This window comes from Miscanthus floridulus, chromosome 1 (assembly GCF_019320115.1).
Source record: "Miscanthus floridulus cultivar M001 chromosome 1, ASM1932011v1, whole genome shotgun sequence".
NCBI classification, from domain to species: domain Eukaryota; kingdom Viridiplantae; phylum Streptophyta; class Magnoliopsida; order Poales; family Poaceae; genus Miscanthus; species Miscanthus floridulus.
The window spans coordinates 60,847,179-60,870,005 of NC_089580.1; the positions used below are offsets into that span (position 1 = coordinate 60,847,179).

Here is a 22,827-nt window from a genome sequence, read left to right on the forward strand (position 1 = left end):
TTTATTTTTAGCTGTTTCATATGAATTTTGATTTTATAATTATTGTGGTATTTAAATGTTGATTTATGGATTATTTTCTTGGGAGAAGATGATGATGCTGATATTGAATTTGTGGACTTTCCAAAGTCTGTGGTGGCAAACAACTAGTAAGTATGCTGAAACTGCATGGATCATGGATGAATCAGCTATGTTATATGATTGATACTTTTGATGAACCTGATATGTATTAATCATATATGGTTGCATAATGATGGACGTCACCTTCTGAAATTATTATGGCATGAACATTATAAACGTGTGTGTCCTATTCTTTTAGTAGCTCGCGAGCTAAACGAGCCGGCTCGACGAGCCGAGCTGAGTTGCCCCTCTAGCTCGTAATACTAACGAGCCAGCTCGAGCTGGACCGAGCCGATCTGGCTCGATATCCCGCCGTAGTTATCCGGACATAATCCATACTTGAGGGTAGTATTTTGAACTTTTTCCATTCATTTTTATGCATGATGAATATATAATATTACCTAGCCTATTATTGATACAAAGAGGGTAAAAATGGTACTCTCTCTATTCTAAATTATAAGATATTTTGATTTTTTTAGACACATATGTTTTACTATACATTTAGATATGCACTATGTCTAGAATCTAAATGTATAGTAAAAGTAATAAGCTCGTTCGGCTGGTACACAAGACTACTGTGTACTAGTTTGTTCCGGTTGGTTTTGGCTGATTCAATAGTGTTCTGTGAGAGAGAATAAGCTGAAACAAGTTGAGACAAGTCGAGCCGAACACGCTGAATATACCTAGAAAAGCCAAAACATCTTATAATTTAAAATGGATGAAGTATTATACTCCGTATTAGATAAACAGTGTTCGGACACCGATAAAATTTTGCCGTGTCATTCTAAGGTCAGCAAAAGTTTGTGTCTTCTTTTGTTTTCTGCACAACTAGATGCCAATATATTTATTATCAGTCGAGACGTAGGTCTTAGTTAATTGTCTCGGTGCCCTTCAGAAAGAAAAAAAAGGGGGACTTTGTTTTCGTTTAGATCTTTTGGTCTCTGATTTCCTTCCTGAAACAAATGGAGTATGTCCTCAGTCCTCACCCTTGCCTGTTAGTTGCATGCGAGCTCATGGTTTCCAGCCACACAATCCATGGGCTCCTTCTCCTTGGCCTTAAGTGGTGGCCAATCATCATAAGTGAGTCTAGGGCCTTCTGAACAGTATTACACAACAGTAACCCTGCAAAAGATTTGGTATGTAGAGTGAGCCATATTGTGCCCAGCTAGTGATGGATGTCAAGTGCAACAGGACCCAGGACCCAGGACCCAGGAGTATTGTATAGGCTCTCCTTAAAAGACTGTTCAGATGGATTAGAGCAACGGGGCAGCGAAAAAAATGGTTGGTTCTGCTTTCCTCTTGCTCCCCGGGTTCATAAATCTGAGAACGATATTTTGCTTCATTTTCATTTCTTATATGTGTGATACGTCATAAATGGATATTATTGAATGCATACTTAAACCTTTTTTTTTTTTGTCCATTGAGCTCAATACTTGAGAGTTGATAGTGAGAGGAGTGAGACGGCTGATCACATGGAGGTGTTTGAGCACAGTTCCTCTTCCGAAACAGAAAAGAGAGTGCAGTGACCAGTGTTCGCTTGGCTTATAAGCCGTACTTTTTCAGCCAACGAACAGTATTTTTCTCTCGCAACAAATCAGCCAACAGTACTTTCAGCCATGGCTTATCAATTAAGTGAACTGGGCAAATTTGCCCTTGTCTTTTGGCAGGGACAGGGAGCCTCAGGCTTGTCCTCTTTTATCTACCTCCATTTATATTGCGCCGGTTGTTTCAGCTGCTCGCCTGCTTCAGAGTCACAGCTTCCCCTTCTCACTTCAGAAGAGAGAAGAGAGAGAGAGAAAGAGCCCTCCACTGCTCTGCCCTGCCCTCAGGCATTCTTTGTCACAGGGGGCGAGGGGAGAGGGACTGAGAGGGCTGAAGATCACATGGTGGCCTTTTTTTGGGTATGTGACAGCTTCTGTCTTTGGTCTTTTGCTTCCTTTTCTCTCCTCATGACATGAAACCCCTTTTAAAACCTCAAATCACCACCTCATCGGCTGATCAGTGAGTGCCTTCTCCTGCTCCTTTAAGATCCCTCAACCCTGCCTTCATTCTTCTTCATCCCTGGCATTTGCCCAAAGGGCAAGATCAAAGCAATATGATCATCTGATCTCCTCCCACCGCCATCACAATCCTACACGTTGTGGTGACAAGACAAGGTAATAAACGCATCCCCTCTGCTTTTACCACCCTCTGTATTGCTTGCTGCGAGAAGCAGCTGCAGGAATTGCTCACTCCATCTCCATGGAGGTTGCCATGGTCAGCACTAGAGCCAGCCTGCTCATCCTCATCCTCTCCCTCTGCTCTCCATACAAATTCATACAAAGCCCCATGGACTTCGGCCCCTTGAACCTGCTCCCCACCACCACCACCACCGCGTCCAGCGATTTCGGCAGGATACTCTTCCACTCTCCAGCCGCAGTGCTAAGGCCCCAGTCGTCAGGGGACATCTCCATGCTTCTCAGCTTCCTCTCCGGCTCGTCTCTGAGCAAGGTCACGGTGGCAGCCAGGGGAGCAGGCCACTCCATCCATGGGCAGGCTCAGGCTCTAGATGGCATTGTGGTGGAGATGCGCTCCTTGCCTGCCGAGATAGAATTCCACAGAGGAGGAGAAGGACAGGTTTCCTACGCCGATGTGAGCGGTGGGGTTATGTGGATAGAGCTCCTGGAGCAGAGCCTTAAGCTCGGGCTGGCTCCGAGGTCATGGACTGACTACCTCTATCTCACCGTTGGCGGAACGCTGTCCAATGCTGGGATCAGCGGGCAGACATTTAAGCACGGGCCTCAGATCAGCAACGTTCTACAGCTGGAGGTAGTCACAGGTGAGACACATCACACATGCATGGTGAATGAAACAAAAGGATCAGATTTTGTTTTTGCCTTTTTGGCTGTGTCTTTCTTGACCAACCTCAGCTCTTTTTAACTGATGGGCAGTAGTTTTTTTTTCCTGTTACTCTCTCTGGGTTTCACAGGACGAGGGGAGATTGTGAAATGCTCACCCAGCAAGGACGCCGATCTGTTCAATGCCGTTCTGGGAGGCCTTGGCCAGTTCGGCATCATAACCAGGGCCAGGATCCTGTTGCAGGAAGCTCCACAGAAAGTATGCTGCCTGCCTTGTCTTACAACTGTTCCGTACATCTTAGTTAATTAGTATGGCATACGTATTATTACTATTATTGCATTAGTTGTGTATGTCAAGACTCTGATGTCTGCTATAATAATAACTGAACAACTTTTGAATAAATATATATAGGTGACGTGGGTGAGGGCCTTCTATGATGATTTCAGCATCTTCACCAGGGACCAGGAGTTGCTGGTGTCGATTCCGGATTTGGTGGACTACGTGGAAGGTTTCATCGTCTTGAATGAACAATCCCTTCACAGCTCCTCCATCGCCTTCCCTGCTAGCGTGGACTTCAACCCAGATTTTGGCACCAAGAACAGCCCTAAGATCTACTACTGCATAGAGTTTGCAGTCCATGATTACCAGCACAAGAACACTAATGTGCACCATGTAAGTAAGCTTCCAAAAATGGTAGTCAAGAATTATTAGGGGTGCTTTGTACTAATATAATATGCATATCTGTTTCAGGTTGTGGAAGTTATCTCAAGGCAGATGAGCCACATGGTGTCCCAGTTGTACAGTGTGGAGGTGTCCTACTTCGACTTCCTGAATCGGGTCAGGATGGAGGAGATGAGCCTGAGGAGCGTGGGGCTATGGGAGGTACACCACCCATGGCTCAACATGTTTGTGCCAAAGGCCGGGGTCGCTGACTTCAGGGATTTGCTCATGGACAACATTTCGCCGGACAGCTTTGAGGGCCTCATCCTCATCTACCCACTCCTCAGAGACAAGTAAGTAGTATCACTCTTCTTAACCATAACACAAAGTTATATATAGTGCATCCATGAAGATACGCCTACTTTCGGCTTTCCTGAAAGCATTATTTGCAAAGGAAGAAAAAAAAGGTATCTGTTTTATTAATCCCTCTTTCATGCTCACTTCATTAGCTTCCAAGAAGTAAGTTGGACAAGCATTTCTTTGCATTATCCAGCAAGTTGCCTCCTTGTGCTGTAGTAACAGGCTATTTTAGATGATGCAGTGGCGAGAAAAGTGATCAGTGTGGGCTCATCATGCATTAGGGATAATCCGTTTTGCTTAGCATGTTGGTGTATTTTTCTACGACCAGCAATAGACAATGGTATAGACCTCTATGGGTCATTTATCATTTGCCTTCTGTATTCAGCTCTGCTGAGAGCAGGGCCAACGGGTGTCGACGTCACCGGCTTACCTGTGACGTGGAGGTGAGCGAGCGTGTATACAAAAGTTGAAACGTAAAACGCTACCGAGTGATTTGTAGCTTGTCTTGCATGCTTCCAAAGGCGCTCATGGGACCCACGTCATATAGAAGCTGGGAGTAGGACGGAGACCGGGAGAGTGAGCAACAAAACAAAAAACATTGAATGAAAAAAATTCTTACACGTGGGATACGCAATGAATCGGCACTCAAACAGGTAGTACCTCTGTTCGAAAATAAATTAAGTTCTAGAGTTTCCTTAAGTTAAAATATTCTGAATTTTAAATAAATGTATAGAAAAAGGCATAAATGTTTATGACACTAAATTAGTATCACCAGGTGTATAAATAAAATACATTTTTATAATATATTTGTTTGATATTATTAACGATGTTACTCTTTTCTAAAAGTTGATCAAACTTAAGATAGTTTGAGAAAATGATTTATTTTAAGACAGAGGTTGTAGTAGTTTAGCTCTATTGTTAAGGGTGTTCTAAAGTTCTCATGAAGAGAACACAGTTTCATAAATGAAGACTGCCCCGCTTAAGATCTAAAGCAGCTGTTCATCAGCAATCCTTTGTTGGTCCCACTCTGTTCTTGCTGTAAGAAATCGAACTTCTTGTGGGGTGGCTGTAGTAGAGGCTTGCAGTTCAGTGCAGCAGATATGCTGCAGCCTTTGCTTCACTCCCACTCCGTTGGCGTGTCCTTAAACCCGGCTTGATCCGCTTCTTTTTTCATCCGAAACAGTGTTTTTCTCTCACAAATTCCTTCAAAATTCCTTCAAACCATCCAAATTCCTCCATAATTCCTCCAAGCGAACAGACCCCACGCAAGAACGTGAATATGAGAGCAGCTGTTTATTGCCGCTTGGTACCTTTTTTTTTTTGAGAGTTCTGTCCACAACATTTTTGTTACAAAGTCCACGGCTACAGTGACTTCATACTAGTTGATTGCCACGAATGGTTATTTGTATCATGTTTTTACTTGTGGTCCCTCAAACAGAATCGCATCTGTCATCAGCGTTGTATGATTCAACTAAAACTATAGCTGAACTCAATCAGTAGCATCTTTTTTTTAGTGAAACCTTGAACTATATGGTAAGCAAACTAGCAACAGGGAAATTATAAACATAGTAGCTCATCTTTGGAATCTTGATTTTTTTATTTCCATATTAAAAAGTATTTTTTGTGTGCGTATTATTTGTATATGTGAAGATAATAAGTTTGCTTATTCCATTGCGCGATAAATAGTTACATGTGTACAGATGGAACATCATAAACTTATATTTGACTTAGCACATGTTATTCAATTGGGAAGATGCAAAACGTTGCTCACATTTCTAAAGGCAGTGGTTGGGTATGGGAAACAAATGTTACATGATTTCATTCGTTGACCTCAGATGGTAGCGTTTGTTATATATATATGTCCAGTTCATATCCTCCGAATAAATTTAGAATAGTTTACATGCATGCCAAAGGGGTTTAAATATATATGTGTGCTAGATTGCATCCCATTGTCAACTCTGAACTGATTGAGCTTTAACAAAAGATCAGAGTCGTGACCTAAAGATCCATGTTCACCGCACTGGACTAGTATAGTTTATAGGCCTAACGGAGACCTCTAGAAACCACTAAAACAAAAGTCTCTCGAGTCAGAATACACTGAACTGCAGAAATGTCAGCTACATATATGATTTTCTGCTCCTGTTTTAAATTCATTCATGATTTCTCATTAGTAGGTCTTAATAAGTACTCTACTACTCTATTGTATCAAGGTTTAAAAATGGTTGCTGTCTTCATCCTTGGGACAGGTGGGACACCAACACGTCAGTGGTGATACCGGATTCTTCCGGGCCCACAGACCGGGTGATGTACGTGGTTGGCATCCTCCGCTCCGCCAACCCTGAGCCCGAAGATGGATGCTCCCACCACTGCCTTCAAGAGCTTCTCCGCCGCCACCGCCGGATCGCCGACACCGCGGGAGCACGCCTCGGCGCGAAGCAGTACCTGGGTCACCACCCGACCCGGGCCGGCTGGCACCAGCACTTCGGCCGGCGGTGGGAGCGGTTCGCGGAGCGCAAGGCCCGGTTCGACCCGCTACGCATCCTGGGGCCCGGCCAAGGCATATTCCCTCGGACCCAGCTGCGTATGGGAGCTAGCATGTAGCCGGCAGGATGCGAACTGGCGATACAGTAAGCAGCAAGGGATATTATGATATAGTATAGATTACTAGCTGACTAGGATGCGATCTCTTGTTCTTTCTTTTTCTGCTTCTCTTGGTTGTTGGGTTATTCTGTGAGGCGTGTCGTGGGGCACTTTGGGAGGACCCGGTGGTGAATGTCACTGGGAATTTTGGAACTTTGTACAGGCGGAGGAAGCGCAGCCTTTTTTTTTAAAAAAATAAAGGCAGGAGCTATGCCGTTCAATTAAGACGAAAGAATTTATATATAAGAGGGCTAGTCAACGGGATTTCAAAAAAGGCACCCGATAGGCTAATCAACACACAACGCAGCTGAGCACTAACACGGTACACTACCATGAGTCATCGTTGCCGAGCATGGCTGAAGACGCCAACAGCTCTGACTTCTTATGGCAGTCCGCACACAAGCCACCCACCAACGAGCCCGAAGCAAGCGGCCGCAACCCATCATCGTTGCCAAGCTCAAGCACCCCGCAAAGAGCAGCTCCTACTTCCAATCACGGCCACATGCCTCACCTCCAGCGCTTGCCGACCCCTAGCAGACCCTAGCCTACGATGAAGGTGGGGGCTCGCCGCGTGTCATTGTTGCCGAGCCACGTCCCTGACGCAGCAGCTTCGACTTCTCGTAGCAAGACCCGCCTCCACGCGTCATCGAGGCGCCAAGAAGCGAAGAATAATCACCGAGGAGACATTGAGGCCACGACGAAATCCAAACGCGACGCCTTCAGGAAGGTAGCGACGCCGATGGTGCCACCGTCGCATGTCAAAGTGGACCGGGCTTTCACCCTTGGATGATAGTGCTAGAAGGGATACACAACGCCCCCAACAGAGAAAGCGGCACCCACAGGTGTCGCCATCGCTAGGCTTTCGCCCACGGAGTCCTCTAGCACGAACGTCGGGGCAAGAAGCAAGGCCCCTTGCCATCCATCACTGCCTTCGCCGTTGACCTACCGCTTTAGAGGGGCCTCGACGCGCCGGTTGCATGCAGCAGCCACACAGCTGCGTCGGCCGTCACCCCCTCCGGGCGGGCAACGTGGAGCCGGACCTGACTCTGCTACTCGCGAAACACCGCCGCACGACCAACGCCTCAGTCACCCGCTGTCGCCGGCTCTTGGCACGTTCTGCCGACGCTGCGACCCGACGTCAGCCACCACCAGACACGTGCCCCACCCCCGTGGGCTCCGCCCCCTGCCCAGTGGCGTCAGAACCGGCAGTAGAGCACCGATGCCGACACCCTTTGCTGTCGCCGCCGCCTCCGCCTTGGCCAGCCACTGCCCTCGCCAGCCCTCTGAGAGAGTGCCGTATCCAGGCGTCGGAGCTCCAAATCTGGCCGCGTGGACACCGGATCCAGCCGCCCAGGACTCGATCCATCGATCCGGGCCAACGCCACCGCCACCAAGTCTGGAGGAAGGGATGGGCAAGGGAGAAGGGGATCCGCCGCCGTCCCCACGCACCAGCCGGACACCAGTCGGCGCCGCGAACAGCCGCGGCGGACGCCCCTGCCAGGCTCCACGCAGCCCATGTGGGAGGAGAGCCGCCGGCTCGCTGTCACCTGTGCCACCAAATCGCGAGGAGAGGAGGAGCCCCACCACCGCCATCCCGGCGAGCCGCGTGGCCATGCCAGCGGCCAGCTTCGGCGGCGGCGTGGCAGGGGGAGGGGAGGGAAGGGGCAGCTGTTAGGGCTTGGGAGGGAGCGGCCGCCCGTGTCGCCCGCATGGGGGAGCGACGCGGGGGCGAGAGTGGTCTGGGCTTCTGGCTTCAACTGCCTAAGCGCAGGCTTTATTAGGGAATAGAGATACTGATTCTGTTTGATCTATGTATTCCTTGTTCTATATGGCCATTATTGGTAGTGTTATTATTGTCGTTCTTACTTTCGTGTTCCATTCCAAGGTCCCGCTCATAAATTCCTTAGGTCCCGTTTGGTTGGGCTTTTTTGGGCTTCGGCTTCGTGCTACAGTATCGTAGGAGCCCGGGCTAAAGAAGCCACAAATCATGACTTCTTTTAGCTTCACCTTCATTTTATCAGAGACAAAAAAAACAGCTACGTACAATACAAGGTGCAGGAGCCAGAGCCCTAAAAAGACCCTGCCAAACACGTTGCGGTTGATGCATCGCTTTGTGCAAGTCATCTTCTTTTGGAGAAGTGGTGACAACATGATCTGTGCCTACTAGCCAGCCAGCCCTACTACGGCTAGCCTGGTCCTTAAAATCAGAATGTAATCCAGGATGATATGGATGGGTGCTGGATCCACAATGAGCTTGACATCCATGTTCCCATGTTTCCGTTAGCTAATAAAATGCATGTGCTGGAATTGTACATGCATGTTTCCCTTTTTCTGGAGCACCCATCGTATGCATGATTGCCTTCTGGACCTCTGAAAGTCCTTGCATTGGCACACCATCATCTTCCGCAAAAAGGGGGGAAAAACGCAAACAGAGATCACACACCAGTGGAGTGAAGATTTAGGTTTGTTTGTTTATATACGACCATAAAAATAGATATCCGCGTGGGATGGAGTTCCTGGCTTTCTGCCTATATAGTGCGTTGTCCCTCGTTTACTTCCTGTTTCAGGCAGCGTTTGAAGTTCTCGATATTCTAATGCAAGGAAGCAGATGCATGGGTCTCGTAATTCTTTCCTATTTCCTTTGTTTTTTTTTTAAAAAAAATATGCACCATGAAAATGTGACACATAACTCTGTCTGAAAATAAACTATATAGATATAGAAAGTATAATCTGGTTGGAACTGCTTCGTCGCTCACACTAAAAAAACATAATGATCGCGAATGGATCCATGACAGATCAACACGTGGCACCTCGGTACATACAAAAAACACCCCCAAAATTCCTTCTCCTCCGAAGGTTACGAATCCCAACTCCCCAACCTTTCCATCGTCCATCACCTAGTAGCATTTAATAGTCTTAACGTTTTTTTTTACTACTGCTACTTTATGAAAGTACAATCAAGCCTTAATTATGGGTTTCAATGATAATGACCTCGCAATTAGAGAACTAATGAGATTTATCGAGATGACAAGCAGGGAATTTATATTCAAGGACGCTACACGAAACGGAGGAAAACCCCAACTACAAATATAGATGGCTTCAAACTCAAAGGATGTTTAAATTCTTTTATATATTTAATTTGAGTATAGGAAAAGCCGTACTATAAAGGGGGCACAATGCTTAAGCTAATCTGTGCTACCAAGTGCTCAGACAACCACATGCATCCTCAGATTCACAGCCAAGACAGTCTACACTTCACTATTATCCTTACTGTCTTGTGGGGTGCGAGCTTCGACTCGCCCGACCCCTTGGGTGCGGGCTCCGGTACGCCCGACCCCTTGGGTACGGGCTCCGTCTTGCCCGACCTCAATGTCGCGGGCTCCGTCTCGCCTGACCCTTGGTCGTGGGCTCTGTCTCGCCCGACCCCAAGGTTGCAGGCTCCGACTCACCTGACCCGTTGGTCGCGGGCTTCGTGTCGTCCGACCCTAAGGTCGTAGGCTCCGTCTCGCCCGACCCTTCGGTGGCGGTCTCGTCTCGCCCGGCCTCTTGGTTGGGGGCTGGCGGTATATATACCTTTTTTTCTCCTTAACGGCTATCTGCGATTTAAGTGATCGTTGGAGCCTAGGGGGTATATATACCTTTTCATTTCTTTCCCAACGAAAATGAACCAACCTGCTCCATTCTTTTTCACTTCAGCACACTCAAAACAGAGCAGGAGCTCTCTCTCTCTCACTCCATTTTTGACCTCAAGCCCCCAAGCAAGTCCATCGATTTTCCCATCAATCCTTGAGGGATAAGGGTCCAAAACTTGATAAGAGAGCTATCGGGTACCTTAGAACGGGGTACCCCAAGCAAACATCAAAAGGGTCGCTAGAGTCCCATCTAATAAATAAAAACTAGAAGGCAAGTTGTGGGCCCCTCACCCACCACGACCGAGTCCACTGGGTCCTCCTCCTTGCCTTGAGCCTCGAGCAGGAGGTCTCGGCATCCTGACGCAAACTCCGCTTCGCCCGAGGCTCTCCGGAGAAAGCCTCGGCAGGGAACGCCGTCTCCGCCTCGCCCGAGGCTCTCCACAGAAGGCCTCGGCAGAAGGTGCATTCTCCGTATCGTGCGAGGCCTCTCGCGTGAGGCCTCGGCAAAGAGCCTGATCTCCGTCTCGCGCGAGGCCTCATTCTCCGTACCGCTCGAGGCCGGCTCGTCCGCAGCCCGTCGCCCCCCGCCTCGGCCGACCCCCCCCAACAGCGCGTCACGTCTCATTAATACTTTCAACCACTCCCGCAATCTCAGCCGGACAGTGCCTCAACGCCACAGAATGGGCGACGCGACCCGAGGTCGCATCAGCGCCATACCGGCCGGGACAGGGCACGGCGGGGATTACTGGCCACTGTGTCCTAACACTGTGTCCACGATCAGCGCCATACCGGCTAGGACAGGGTACGACGGGGATTACCGGCCACTGTGTCCTAACGCTGTACCCACAATCAGCCGCCCGCACAAAGCCTCGGCACTGTACACCAGGGCCTCGGCGATCTTGGGGTTCATGCCTACCGAGACCCCCCCCCCACTGCAGTGCAAGCCTCGGCACCGACCAAGTCTTGGCCTCACGCACAGTCTGTCCACAGTGGCTTGCACGCTCACCACCGCATCCACTCCGAGGCATTCCCGGGGCTCCCACGACGCACAGGATCTGATGGGACAACCACGCCGCCCCAGTACTCCAAGGACGGACCACTCCTACAACCACGCCGCCATAGGAACCGGCCACAGGGCTCGGACGTGCCACCCCTATTGGCACGACGCCGCATAGTAATATATGTATTGTCCTTGTCCGCCCTTCAACTATAAAAGGAGAGGACTTGGGCCACTTAGGGGGGAGGGAGGACACTTGGTAACACACACGCACACATTCCAGCCGCTTGAGAGCAACGTCTCAGATGGCCCACACGACACCCTGCTGAGACCTGGGACTAGTTCCTTCTCTCCCTTAGCTTGTAACCCCCTACTACGAGCACTTCGGTGCAAGGAATATAAGTTCGATCTCTCAGACTGGACGTAGGGCACCGATTGCCCGAACCAGTATAAATCTTGTGTCTCTTTGCATCACCATCCAGAATCGGGAGCACGTAGAACAAAATTCACTAGTCGGTTGAGGACCCCCCGGTCCGAAACACTGACAGTTGGCGCGCCAGGTAGGGGGCGTCTGCATGTTAGTTTCGTCATCCCAGCAGGTTCTGGATGGCAGACCCCGTACGACCATTGCGTCTCGGCACCGTAGTTTGGTTCGAGAGCCTAGAGTTCATGTCTCTAGGGCATGAGTACGACATGGTACTCCTCACACCTCGAGCCCCACCGTCCGACGATGAACTTACGCACCGACAGCCCATGCGTAGGCGGCGCCCGGGCAGCCGCTCTCGCCGCGCTCGCCAGGCACGACGCGAGCAAGGCCACCCCAATGCTACGCGAACCCGGGGCGGCACACCACTCCCTGCCGATATCCTACGACTAGCTGTTGGAACAGGGTCCCTGGTTGGGGACCTGTCTGGCCTGAGCTTGGACAAAGGAAAATCGCCGGTGACACGCGGCGATGCCCAGTCATCAAGCTCCGCTCCACCACTCCCTGAAGAACCGACCCCAGCGGAGTAGAATCTGGCAACGGCACCATCCCCATACCCCTTTGGGTTGAGAAATGCCGCCGCCTCTTATGCCTACGATTACACTGCCGCTCATGAGGATCCCTTGGAACGTCGCCAGCGCTTTGCTCTTCACCTAAGCACCCACGCCGACTCCTCGGATGAGGACGAGGCATGGCCCAGAGCAGATTTCTCCAGGCTCCACGACCCTGAGGCTTTGCGCTAGTTCTTGGCCACAAGCGACTACTGCCTCGGCTACTCCGACTCCGACGACGAAGGCACTTATGACCCCACTCGTGAGTGTTTTCACGTCGGGCTCGGGATGCCGAGGGCCGGCGAAGAGGATGAGGGGGCAGGTAGCCATTCCCCGCTTCATCTAGGGGCGGGCGCCGCCATGCCCCCACGCAATGTCCTACCAACCGCACGAAATGAGAACATCGCTCTTGCACGACCTCAGCGCCCAGACCTAGAGCACCTCCGTGAGCTCTAGGCCAAGGTCGAACAAGACCAACTCCTTCTGCAGCAGCTTCGAGACTCTCTTGAACAAGAACAGTGAAGCCGCGGCGAAGGTGGGGGAGCCCGATGGAGGGCCCGCAATGTGCATCACCGCATCCATGACGATGAAGGGAGTGAGCAACCCCTAGTCTTCAACCACGCCAGCCAGAACGTCACGGCTGCGGCAATGCTGGTCCGCGCAATGCCCGAGCCTTCTACCACGGAGGGGCGGTGGGTCTGCGGTGAGCTCCGTGATCTCCTAGAGACCGCTGTGGTTCAGCAGGCCGAGAGTTCCACCTCCCGACGGCACGGGGGTGCCTCGAACCTTCCCATGGCACCGCCTCGGTAGGATAGGGAAGCCCCGGCTCATCCCAAGCCCGACCGGGTGCCAATAGCCCACAGGGTCCCCGTGCTTCTAGACCGCCTCGGCAATCGACGCGAGGTGCAGGGAGACCATGAGGTGGTCAATAGGCGATGACACCACGACAACGAGGGCCCCGCTCGGGGCTACCACCCACACCGAGGCGGTCGCTACGACAGCGGGGAGGACCGCAGTCCTTCCCCTGAACTGCTAGGCCCTCGGGCCTTCAGCAGGGCCATCCGCGCTGCTCCTTTCCCCGCCCGGTTCCGACAGCCGGCCAATCTCACGAAGTACAGCGGCGAGACCAACCCGGAACTCTGGCTTGCCGATTACCGCCTAGCCTGCTAGCTAGGTGGCACGGATGATGACCTGCTCATCATCCGCAATCTCCCCTTGCTCCTGTCGAACTCGGCGAGAGCCTAGCTCGAGCACCTTCCTCCCTCGCAAATCCATGACTGGCGCGACTTGGTTAGGATCTTCATCGGGAACTTCCAGGGCACATACGTGCGCCCTAGGAACTCCTAGGATCTTAAGAATTGTCGCTAGAAGCCGGACGAGTCTCTCCAAGACTTCATCCGGCGCTTCTCCAAACAGTGCACCGAGTTGCCCAGCGTCGGCGATTCAAAGATCGTCCAAGCTTTCCTCTCCGGCACCACTTGTCGGGACTTGGTCCGAGAGTTAGGTCGCAATGTGCCACGCTCTGCTGTCGCGCTCCTCAACATCACCACCAGCTTCACCTCAGGTGAAGAGGCTGTCGGAGCCATCTTCCCTGACACCGACACCAAGGGTAAGCAGAGGGACAAGGCCCCCAAGGCCTCAGCCTCCCACCTCCCCAAGAGAAAGAAAAAGGGGCGCCTGGGGAAGCAGGAGGTCCTGGAGGCTGATCTGGTCATGGCCACAGAGCGCAAGAATCCCTGAGGCTTCAAAGGCCCTAGGCCCTTCGACGACATGCTCAAGAAACCCTGCCCTTACCACCAGAGCCCGGTCAAGCACGCTCTCGAGGATTGCACCATGCTGCGGCGCTACTACGCCAGGCTCGGGCTCCCCGACAATGACACCAAGCAGAAGGGTGCCGGCGACCGGGACAAAGGCAAGGATGACGGGTTCCCCGAGGTACGCAATGCCTTCATGATCTTCGGTGGGCCCTCGGCATGCCTTACGGCGCGGCAGCGCAAGAGGGAACACCGAGATGTCTTCTTGGTCAAGGTGGCCACCCTCCAGTACCTTGACTGGTCTTGAGAGGCGATCACCTTCGATCGAGATGACCACCCTGACCATATTCCGAATCTTGGGCAGTACCCACTGGTCATCGACCCGATCATCGGCAACACCCGACTCTCCAAGGTGTTGATGGACGGAGGCAGCGGCCTCAACATCCTCTACGCCAACACCCTGGAGCTCTTGGAGATCGACCGGTTGAGGCTCCGAGGCGATGTCGCACACTTCCACGGCATCGTGCCAGGGAAACGCACGCGACCCCTCGCGCGCATCGACCTTCCTGTCTGCTTCGACACCCCCTCCAACTACCGCAAGGAAGTCCTCACCTTCGAGGTAGTCAGGTTCGGGGGAGCCTACCACGCCATTCTAGAGCGGCCATGCTACGCCAAGTTCATGGCAGTGCCCAACTATACCTACCTCAAGCTCAAGATGCCAGGCCCTAGTGGTGTCATCACGATTGAGTCCACGTACGAACATGCATACGACTACGACGTCGAATGCATCGAGTACGCCGAGGCTCTTGTAGAGGCCGAGACCCTCATCGCCCACCTCGACCAACTCAGTGGTGAGGTGCCTGACTCCAAGCGTCACGCGGGGGCATTCGAGCCTACTGAAACCATCAAACTCATCCCGATCGACCCCGCCTGCCCCGATGACCGAGCGCTGAGGATCAGCGCCACCCTCGACATCAAATAGGAAGCCGTGCTCGTCGACTTTCTCCATGCGAACGCCGACATATTCGCATGGAGTCCCTCGGACATGCCGGGCATACCAAGGGAGGTCGCCGAGCATGCCCTGGACATCCGGGCTAGATCTATACCGGCGAGGTAACGCCTACACCGCTTCGACAAAGAAAAGCATAGGGCCATCGGTGAGGAGATACAGAAACTCTTGGTGGTCGGGTTCATCAAGGAAGTGTCCCAACCAGAATGGTTGGCTAACCCCATGTTGGTCAAGAAGAAAAATGGGAAATGGAAGATGTGCGTAGACTACACCGGTTTGAACAAAGCCTGTCCAAAGGTCCCCTTCCCATTACCTTGAATCGATCAAATCGTTGATTCCACCGTAGGGTGCAAGACCTTGTCTTTCCTCGATGCGTATTCTGGTTACCATCAGATCAAGATGAAAGAGTCCGACCAGCTCGTGACTTCTTTCATCACACCATTCGGCATGTACTGCTACGTGACGATGCCCTTTGGCCTCAGAAACGCAGGTGCCACGTACCAATGATGCATGACCCAGTTCTTTGGCGACAACATTGGGTGGACTGTCGAGGCCTACGTAGACGACATCGTGGTCAAGACCAGAAAGGCCAAGGGTCTCGTCGACAACTTAAGGATAACCTTCAAATGCCTTAGAGAGAAGGGCATCAAGCTCAATCCCGAGAAGTGTGTGTTCGGGGTCCCCCAAGGCATGCTCTTGGGATTCATAGTCATGGAATGCGGCATTGAAGCCAACCCAGAGAAGGTCTCGGCCATAACCAGCATGGGACCAATCAGAGACCTCAAGGGAGTGCAGAGGGTCATGGGATGCCTTGCGGCCCTGAGCCGCTTCATCTCGCGCCTCGGCGAAAAAGGTTTGCCTCTGTACCGACTCTTGAGAAAGTCCGAGCATTTTTCTTGGACCCCCGAGGCCGAGAAAGCCCTCGACAAACTCAAGAGGCTGCTCACCAATCCTCCCGTCCTGATACCCCCGGCCATGGATGAGGCCCTCTTACTCTACATCGCCGCAATGACCCAAGTGGTCAGCGCTGCTGTAGTGGTAGAGAGGCAGGAAGAAGGGCATACTCTGCCCACCCAACGACCTGTTTATTTCATTAGCGAGGTGCTCTCTGAGACCAAAGCATGCTACCCCCACATCCAAAAGCTGGTCTACGCCGTGGTCCTGGCCCGACGCAAACTGCGCCACTACTTCGAGTCGCACCCAGTGACTGTGGTATCATCCTTCCCCCTAGGCGAGATAGTTCATAACCGGGAGGCCTTGGGCAGGATAGCCAAGTGGGCTGCCGAGCTTATGGGGGAAACCTTGACCTTTACGCCTCGAAAAGTGATCAAGTCTTAGGTCTTGGCCGATTTCGTGGCTGAATGGACAGATACCCAACTGCCACCTGCTCAAATTTAGACGGAGTGCTGGACCCTGTACTTCGACAGATCCCTGATGAAGACCGGGGTAGGCGCGGGCCTGCTCTTCATTTCGCCCCTTGGAGTACACATGTGCTACATGGTGCGGCTCCACTTCACCGCCTCCAACAACGTGGCCGAATACGAGGCCCTCATCAATGGCTTGCAAGTCGTCATCGAGCTTGGGGCACGGCGCCTCGACGTCCGAGGCGACTCACGGCTCGTCATAGATCAAGTGATGAAGGAGTCAAACTGCCTCGACCCCAAAATGGAGGCTTACTGCAAGATGGTACGACGCCTAGAAGACAAGTTCAACGGTCTCGAACTAAATCACGTCGCACGGAAGTACAACGAGGCCGCCGATGAGCTGGTAAAGATGGCCTCGGCATGAGCCCCGGTCCCCCCAAACGTCTTCGCCAGAGACCTCCACAAACCTTCCATCGGCTGCACCTCGACAACAGAGGAGGGCCCACCTGTGGAACCCATGGCAAAGCCCGACGCCCCCTCTGCTGGCGAGACCCCCTCGATCGAGCCTGAGGTCATGGAAGTCAACACCGAGCCTCCGCAGACTGATCAGGACGCGGATTGGCGAGTCCCGTTCCTCGATTGGCTTGATCGGGGGGAGCTTCCTGACGACAGAACCGAAGCACGATGGCTCGTGCGCCGAGCCAAGACCTACGCCCTCTACAATGATGAATTGTATAGGTGAAGTCCCTCAGGTGTCCTCCAATGTTGTATCAGTGTCGAGGCGGGCCAAGCCCTGCTTTGGGACTTACACGCAGGCGCCTGCGGGCACCATGCGGCGCCTCAGACGCTCATAGGGAACGCTTTCCACCAAGGGTTCTACTAGCCGACGGCGGTCGTCGACGCTACCAAGCTAGTACGCTCCTGCAAAGGATGCTAGTACTATGCTCGACAGACGCATCTCCCGGCCCTGGCCCTTCAAACCATCCCCATCACATGGCCGTTCACCGTGTGGGGGCTCGACATGGTCGGGCCTCTACAAAAGGCCCCCGGGGGCTACACCCATCTACTGGTATCAATCGACAAGTTCTCCAAATGGATTAAGGCTCGTCCGATCAATCGAATCAAATCCAAGCAGGCGGTGCTATTCTTCACTGACATTATCCACAGGTTTGGGGTCCCCAACACCATCATCACCGACAATGGGACGCAGTTCACCGGCAAAAAGTTCCTGACGTTTTGCGACGACCACCACATCCGTGTGCCCTGGTCGGCCGTAGGACACCCAAGGACCAATGGCCAAGTAGAGCGTGCCAACGGCATGATCCTACAAGGCCTCAAGCTAAGGATTCACAACCGGTTGAAAAAGTTTGGCAAGAAATGGCTCGCTGAACTCCCGTCGGTCATCTGGAGCCTAAGGAATACTCCAAGCCGAGCCACGGAATTCACGCCTTTCTTCCTTGTCTATGGGGCCGAGGCCATCCTCCCCACCGACCTAGAATATGGTTCCCCGAGGCTGCAAGCCTATAACGAACAAAGTAACCGCACCACCCGAGAGGACGCCCTTGATCAGCTAGAGGAAGCCCGAGACGTCATGCTACTACACTCAGCCAAGTACCAGCAGAGCCTGCGGCGCTATCAGGCTCGACGCGTCCAAGGCCGAGACTTGAAGGTAGACGACCTGGTGTTGAGGCTAGCACAGAGCAACAAGGGTCGCCACAAGCTGACCCCGCCATGGGAAGGACCGTACATCATCGCCCAAGTACTGAAGCTCGGGACCTACAAGCTGGCCAACGAGAAGGGCGAAATCTTCACCAACGCTTGGAACATAGAACAGCTATGTCGCTTTTATCCCTAAATTTCCAAGCATTGTATATGTCGTTTCTCGAAATACAATTAAAAAGCGTTCTTTAGTTGGTCTTATTTTTCGAGAAACCCCCCGAGCCCATCGTAGGTCTCGGCAGGACAATAAACACGACAAGGGAGACTCGGCTCTGCCTCGGTAGAACCAAGCCTCCCTCGGGGGCTAGATGGGGGAATCCCCCCTAGGTCCCACGCACCATTCTTCAGTTGTTTGTCGCAAAAATTCCTACGCCCAAACTCTAGCAGGCTCTAATGAATCATTTGTAAAGACTCCTCGAACCAAGGTCTGTTCCCTAAGCAAGAGGCCAGTAGAGTCGCGAGACGGCCTACGCCCCCGGGCTACGGCACTCCCTCACTACCTCTCGCTCAAGGGACGGCTTAGGCCCCAAAGGGGTGTTTTGCAAACGAAATCTGATCAGAAGCAACAGAGGACAAAGGCTCGGAAACATGAGAAAAACAACTAGGAAATACAAATACTTCAGAAATAGAGGCCTCGACGGCCACAAACGTTATGATATAGAAATAACCCCTATTTTATCTTTACATAGCCCCCGGGGCCCAGATTAAGGCTCGGGGCCTTCAGCACCGGCAGATGGTAGGGGAGGAACCACCTCCTCTTCGAAGAGCGTTGCCAGCGCCGTGCCAGGGCCTTCCGCCGCCTCCATCAGCTTCGCGACCACCGCGTTGGCCTCCTCGTCATCATCAGGCAGAACATAGCCATCACTGATGGCCAGGAGGTCGACGCCAAGGTAGTGAGAGGAGATGACGGCCATCGCCCGCTTGACACCTGTGTGCAGTGCCCCTCGGAGTCGCTCGCGCATCTGGCTACTCAGCGCAATCAAGTGACTCCCAAGGGAGCTGCCTGACTGAACCCCCTCGACCTCCAAGGCCTCGCAGGTAGAAAGGGCGGCATGTTTCAGCGCCTCGTGCTCCTTAATCTCGGTGTCGAGCACTGTCTGCACCGCGCTGGAAGCCTCAGCGGCCCAAGCGAACTCCGCCTCTGACTCTGCACCACGGGAAATGGAATGAGGTCGAGCCAGAGAAAAAACAACCTAAGTTAGGGACAGAAGCCCATGGAACTCACCCTTGGCCTTCTGCTCCCAGCGTCGGGTCTCGGCCTGACAGGCCTCGGCTTTCTCCTTCAACCGCTAGGCCTCGACCCGAGAGGCCTCGACCGCCCTGGAAGCTTCACTCCCCAGCTCTGTGGCATACAAGGAAGTTAGGGAGCGAACATAAGGAGAAGGAAACAAAACAAGGGGGACTGGAACTCACCCTCGACCGTCCCCCTCAAAACCACAGCCTCGATTTGCGAGGCCTCAACCGCAGCAAGGGCCTCGTTTAGAGCGCCTTTGGTCAGCCGGTGCACACTCTCCTCTGCCCCCAGCTGCCCGGTGAGGGCTTTGCCCGAGGCCATCGCTTCTTCGGCCTAGGACCTGAAGGCATCCCGATCGCTGATGGCGCGGGTAAGCTCCTCCTCTAGCTCCTTGACCCGCGCCGCCAAGGGGGCGAGCTGCGTCTGGGCTGCAGCTGCCTCGACCTTCGCGTTGGCACAGCGAAGGCGAAGGTCCTCCACCTCCGCGCTTTGTGCCAACAGAAGCTCGTTAGCATCGACAAGAAGGCCCCTCTACCGCTGAAGCTGGTCCTAGATTCCCCTCTCTCACCGGAGAAAGATCGACTTCCCGAGGGACCATGTCTCGAGCTCCTGAGGAGGCAGAACAGAGGTCGTCGATTGCGACAAAACCAAGAAAAGAACAACATCACGCGAGAAAGGAAAACACGAACCTAGGCGACTCCGGGCAGTTCGTCGGCCACCACGGACAGCGCCGTCCATAGCGATTGCTCCGCCAGCTCGCAGTACTGCTCGAAGGTGCTCCAGCGCCCGCCCTCAACCGCGTCCTCGAGGGCGAATAGAGGCTCCCCCTCAGGGTCGTCCTAGCTCCGCCATAGTACCTGTGGGTGATCCCACCCGTGAGGCTCGGGTCGCACCCACACGAGGGCCGAGCTTCCCTCATCTAAGAGCGGCGCCGGCTGCTCCACGGCATCGGTCTCCCCGGTGTCAACCACCTCTCGCGCCTGGGAAGTATCGTCGGAAGAAATCGGATAGACCTCCATCTCCCGGGCGCTCTCCCACAACAACGGCGGGCCCTGAACCAAGGGCACGACTGAGGCCTTCGCCGCCTACATCCCCGCCTCCTGCACAGACGGCCTCGCCGCCATCACGATGGCCTTGGTGACCTCAGGGGCTCCGGCCTCTGCAATCACGGCCTCGGCGGTCCCGGGGGCTCCGACCTCCGCCATCGTGGCCTCGGCGGACGCAGAGACACTGACCGCGGCCACTGTGGTCTCGGTGGTCGTGGGCGCTGTGGCCTCCATCGCCTCAGCCTTGGAGGCCCCAGAAGCCTCGGCAACAAAGGGCATGACGGCCCCATCTGACTGTGTAGGGGCTGCCTCGGCGACCCCTCCTTGGGCGGCCGGTCCCTTTGGGTCGACCCTCGCCGATGCCGCGCCGCGTTGGATGGCGGCTTGTGCCTCCACCACCCAATGGGCGGAGGAGCTGAGGCTCGCCTTAAGAGCCTTAAGGGGCGCCAAGGGGAGGTCGTCCGCAGGCCGCTTCCGACTAAAGAAAAATTAACCTACAGGGTCAGCGCGAGACCAAAAAAGCGAACGGAAGACACTATGACCCTGCCAAAAATACACTTACTTTGAATGGGGCGGCCCCCGCTTCACCACAGCAAACCTCATCCGCAATGGCGGAGGCGGCGGCAGTGGCGTCACATCCGTATCCATCGGTGCCGGTCGGTCCTCAGCGGACCTCGGCACCCCTTCGGTCCTCTACGGGGGCGGTGGCGTCGCCTCCACCGCCACGGCCGCCGAGCCTACTGGGCTGATGGCGCGTTTGCCTAACGCCCGCGCCTTGGGCATGTCGGCCTTGGCCCCGGAGCGGGAAACCACCGGCCCCGGGTCCGTTTCTCCTCCCCTTCCCGGGGGTGCCGGGCTGCTTGCCGATGCCCCGGGCGCCACCTCCACGACATCAGGAAGGTGGTCTAGGGGACCTCGCCCTCCCTCGCCCTTGTCGTTCCTGTCCGAGGCCTCCGTCGACAACAACGTCGACGGGGATTCCTCCAACAGGAGACCATCCTTCCGTTGCTGACGGTGGCGCTTATCCAATTCCTCGCGCGCGAGGATGTGCTTCGTGCGCTTCGCCGCCTTAGCATCCTTTCGCTTCTTCTGCGCATCGGCGTGTGCGTGATTGATTGCCCACCACCCCACATCCTCGGGAACGGGCGGTGGAGAGGAGCGCACGTCCCTCATCCCCTGAAGGAACGACAAACGCGCATAAGGAAACAAGGGATAAGGGGAGATTGAGGAGGCTCAGAGGCTACAGCAGCACTCGACTTACCAGCAAAAGGAACCCCCGTGACGGTCGCATCGCAAAGGGGGTCAAGTTGCCGCCCCTCAACTTCGCATCTACCATCTCCCCCACCCGACGAAGAATTTCCTCGTTGGAGAGGGTGGAGGAGGACATTCGGGTGCCCTCAATGGGCTCACCTGGCTTCATCTCGAACAGCCGCCACCGCTGAGCCATCAGCGGCAGCACCCTCCGGCGGTGGAAGGCGGCCACGACCACAGCTATGGTAAGGCCATGGCCCCGCATCCTCGCCAGCCCCTCCAGGAGCGGCTCTAGCTTGGGCTGGTCGACCTTCGGGACACCCCACTTCCATTTCTCCGAGCAACTCCCCACAATTCGCCCGGTGTAGGGGGGAAGTCCTCCATCATCGTTGTGGAGGTAAAACCAACTCGTGTACCACCGGCGGTTGGAGGACGCGAGTTGGGCCAGGATGTAGAGGTGTAGGCGGTCTTGACGCACTTGGAGAGTGCAGCCTCCGGCCCTCGACGCCTTCCTCTTACCCGACGTGCCCGTTGGCTTGATAGTATGCCCCGCCCGGAATAGGTGGAGCCACAACTCCCAATGGGGAGCGATCCCTAAATACCCCTCGCAGACAGCAATGAAGATAGCCGCCTGAGCGATGGAGTTGGGATTAAAATTGTGGAGCTCCAAGCCGTAGTAGTGCGGGAGCGCCCGCATGAACCGGTCCGCCGGGACACCGAGGCCGCGCTTGTGGAAGGAGACGAAGCTCACAACGTAGCCGTCGTAGGGCCTTGGCTCCGGCTCGCCGTACGGAGCAATCCACTCTGGACTACTAGGGTCTGTCACTGGGCGGAGGAGTCCACCGTCGACAAGCGACTAGAGCGTCTCCTCGGTGACGTCCGACGGATCCCAAGGGTCCGCCTCGACAACGACGACGTTGCCAGCCATGGGTGCGATGGAGGAATTGGGTGCGGCGGTGAGTTTTTCTCTCTCCCTCCCACGATCTCGCTTTTTTCTCGCTTTCTCTCGAAGCTCGCTCTTCTCTCCTCTTCTTCCCGGCACCCGCTGCTCTGGCGACGGCTCGACGAAGGCGGTGCTAATGCAGGCAAGGTAAGATGAGGAGGGGCGAGGCTCCTTGGGTATTTATGTAGGGAGGAGGCAAAACGAACGGGCGACGAAATTGGGGAGGTT

The 22,827-nt window shown here is 53.9% G+C and overlaps 2 protein-coding genes across 2 annotated transcripts; one reads left to right on the top strand and one right to left on the bottom strand.

Moving 5' to 3' along the window:
• The first annotated feature begins 1,333 nt into the window (after positions 1-1,333).
• On the top strand, positions 1,334-6,851 carry LOC136529540 (cytokinin dehydrogenase 3-like). Its single transcript, XM_066522645.1, has 5 exons — positions 1,334-2,935; positions 3,086-3,213; positions 3,367-3,627; positions 3,706-3,968; positions 6,222-6,851. Exons 1-5 carry the CDS (start codon positions 2,359-2,361, stop codon positions 6,574-6,576), a joined length of 1,584 nt encoding a protein of 527 aa, XP_066378742.1. The 5' UTR covers positions 1,334-2,358; the 3' UTR covers positions 6,577-6,851.
• A 13,593-nt stretch (positions 6,852-20,444) lies between these two features.
• On the bottom strand, positions 20,445-21,741 carry LOC136457608 (uncharacterized). Its single transcript, XM_066457640.1, has 3 exons — positions 21,667-21,741; positions 21,394-21,581; positions 20,445-20,883 (listed from the first exon to the last, which is right to left on the bottom strand). The coding sequence occupies exons 1-3, from the start codon at positions 21,739-21,741 to the stop codon at positions 20,445-20,447; spliced, it is 702 nt and encodes a 233-aa protein (XP_066313737.1).
• Positions 21,742-22,827: the final 1,086 nt, after the last annotated feature.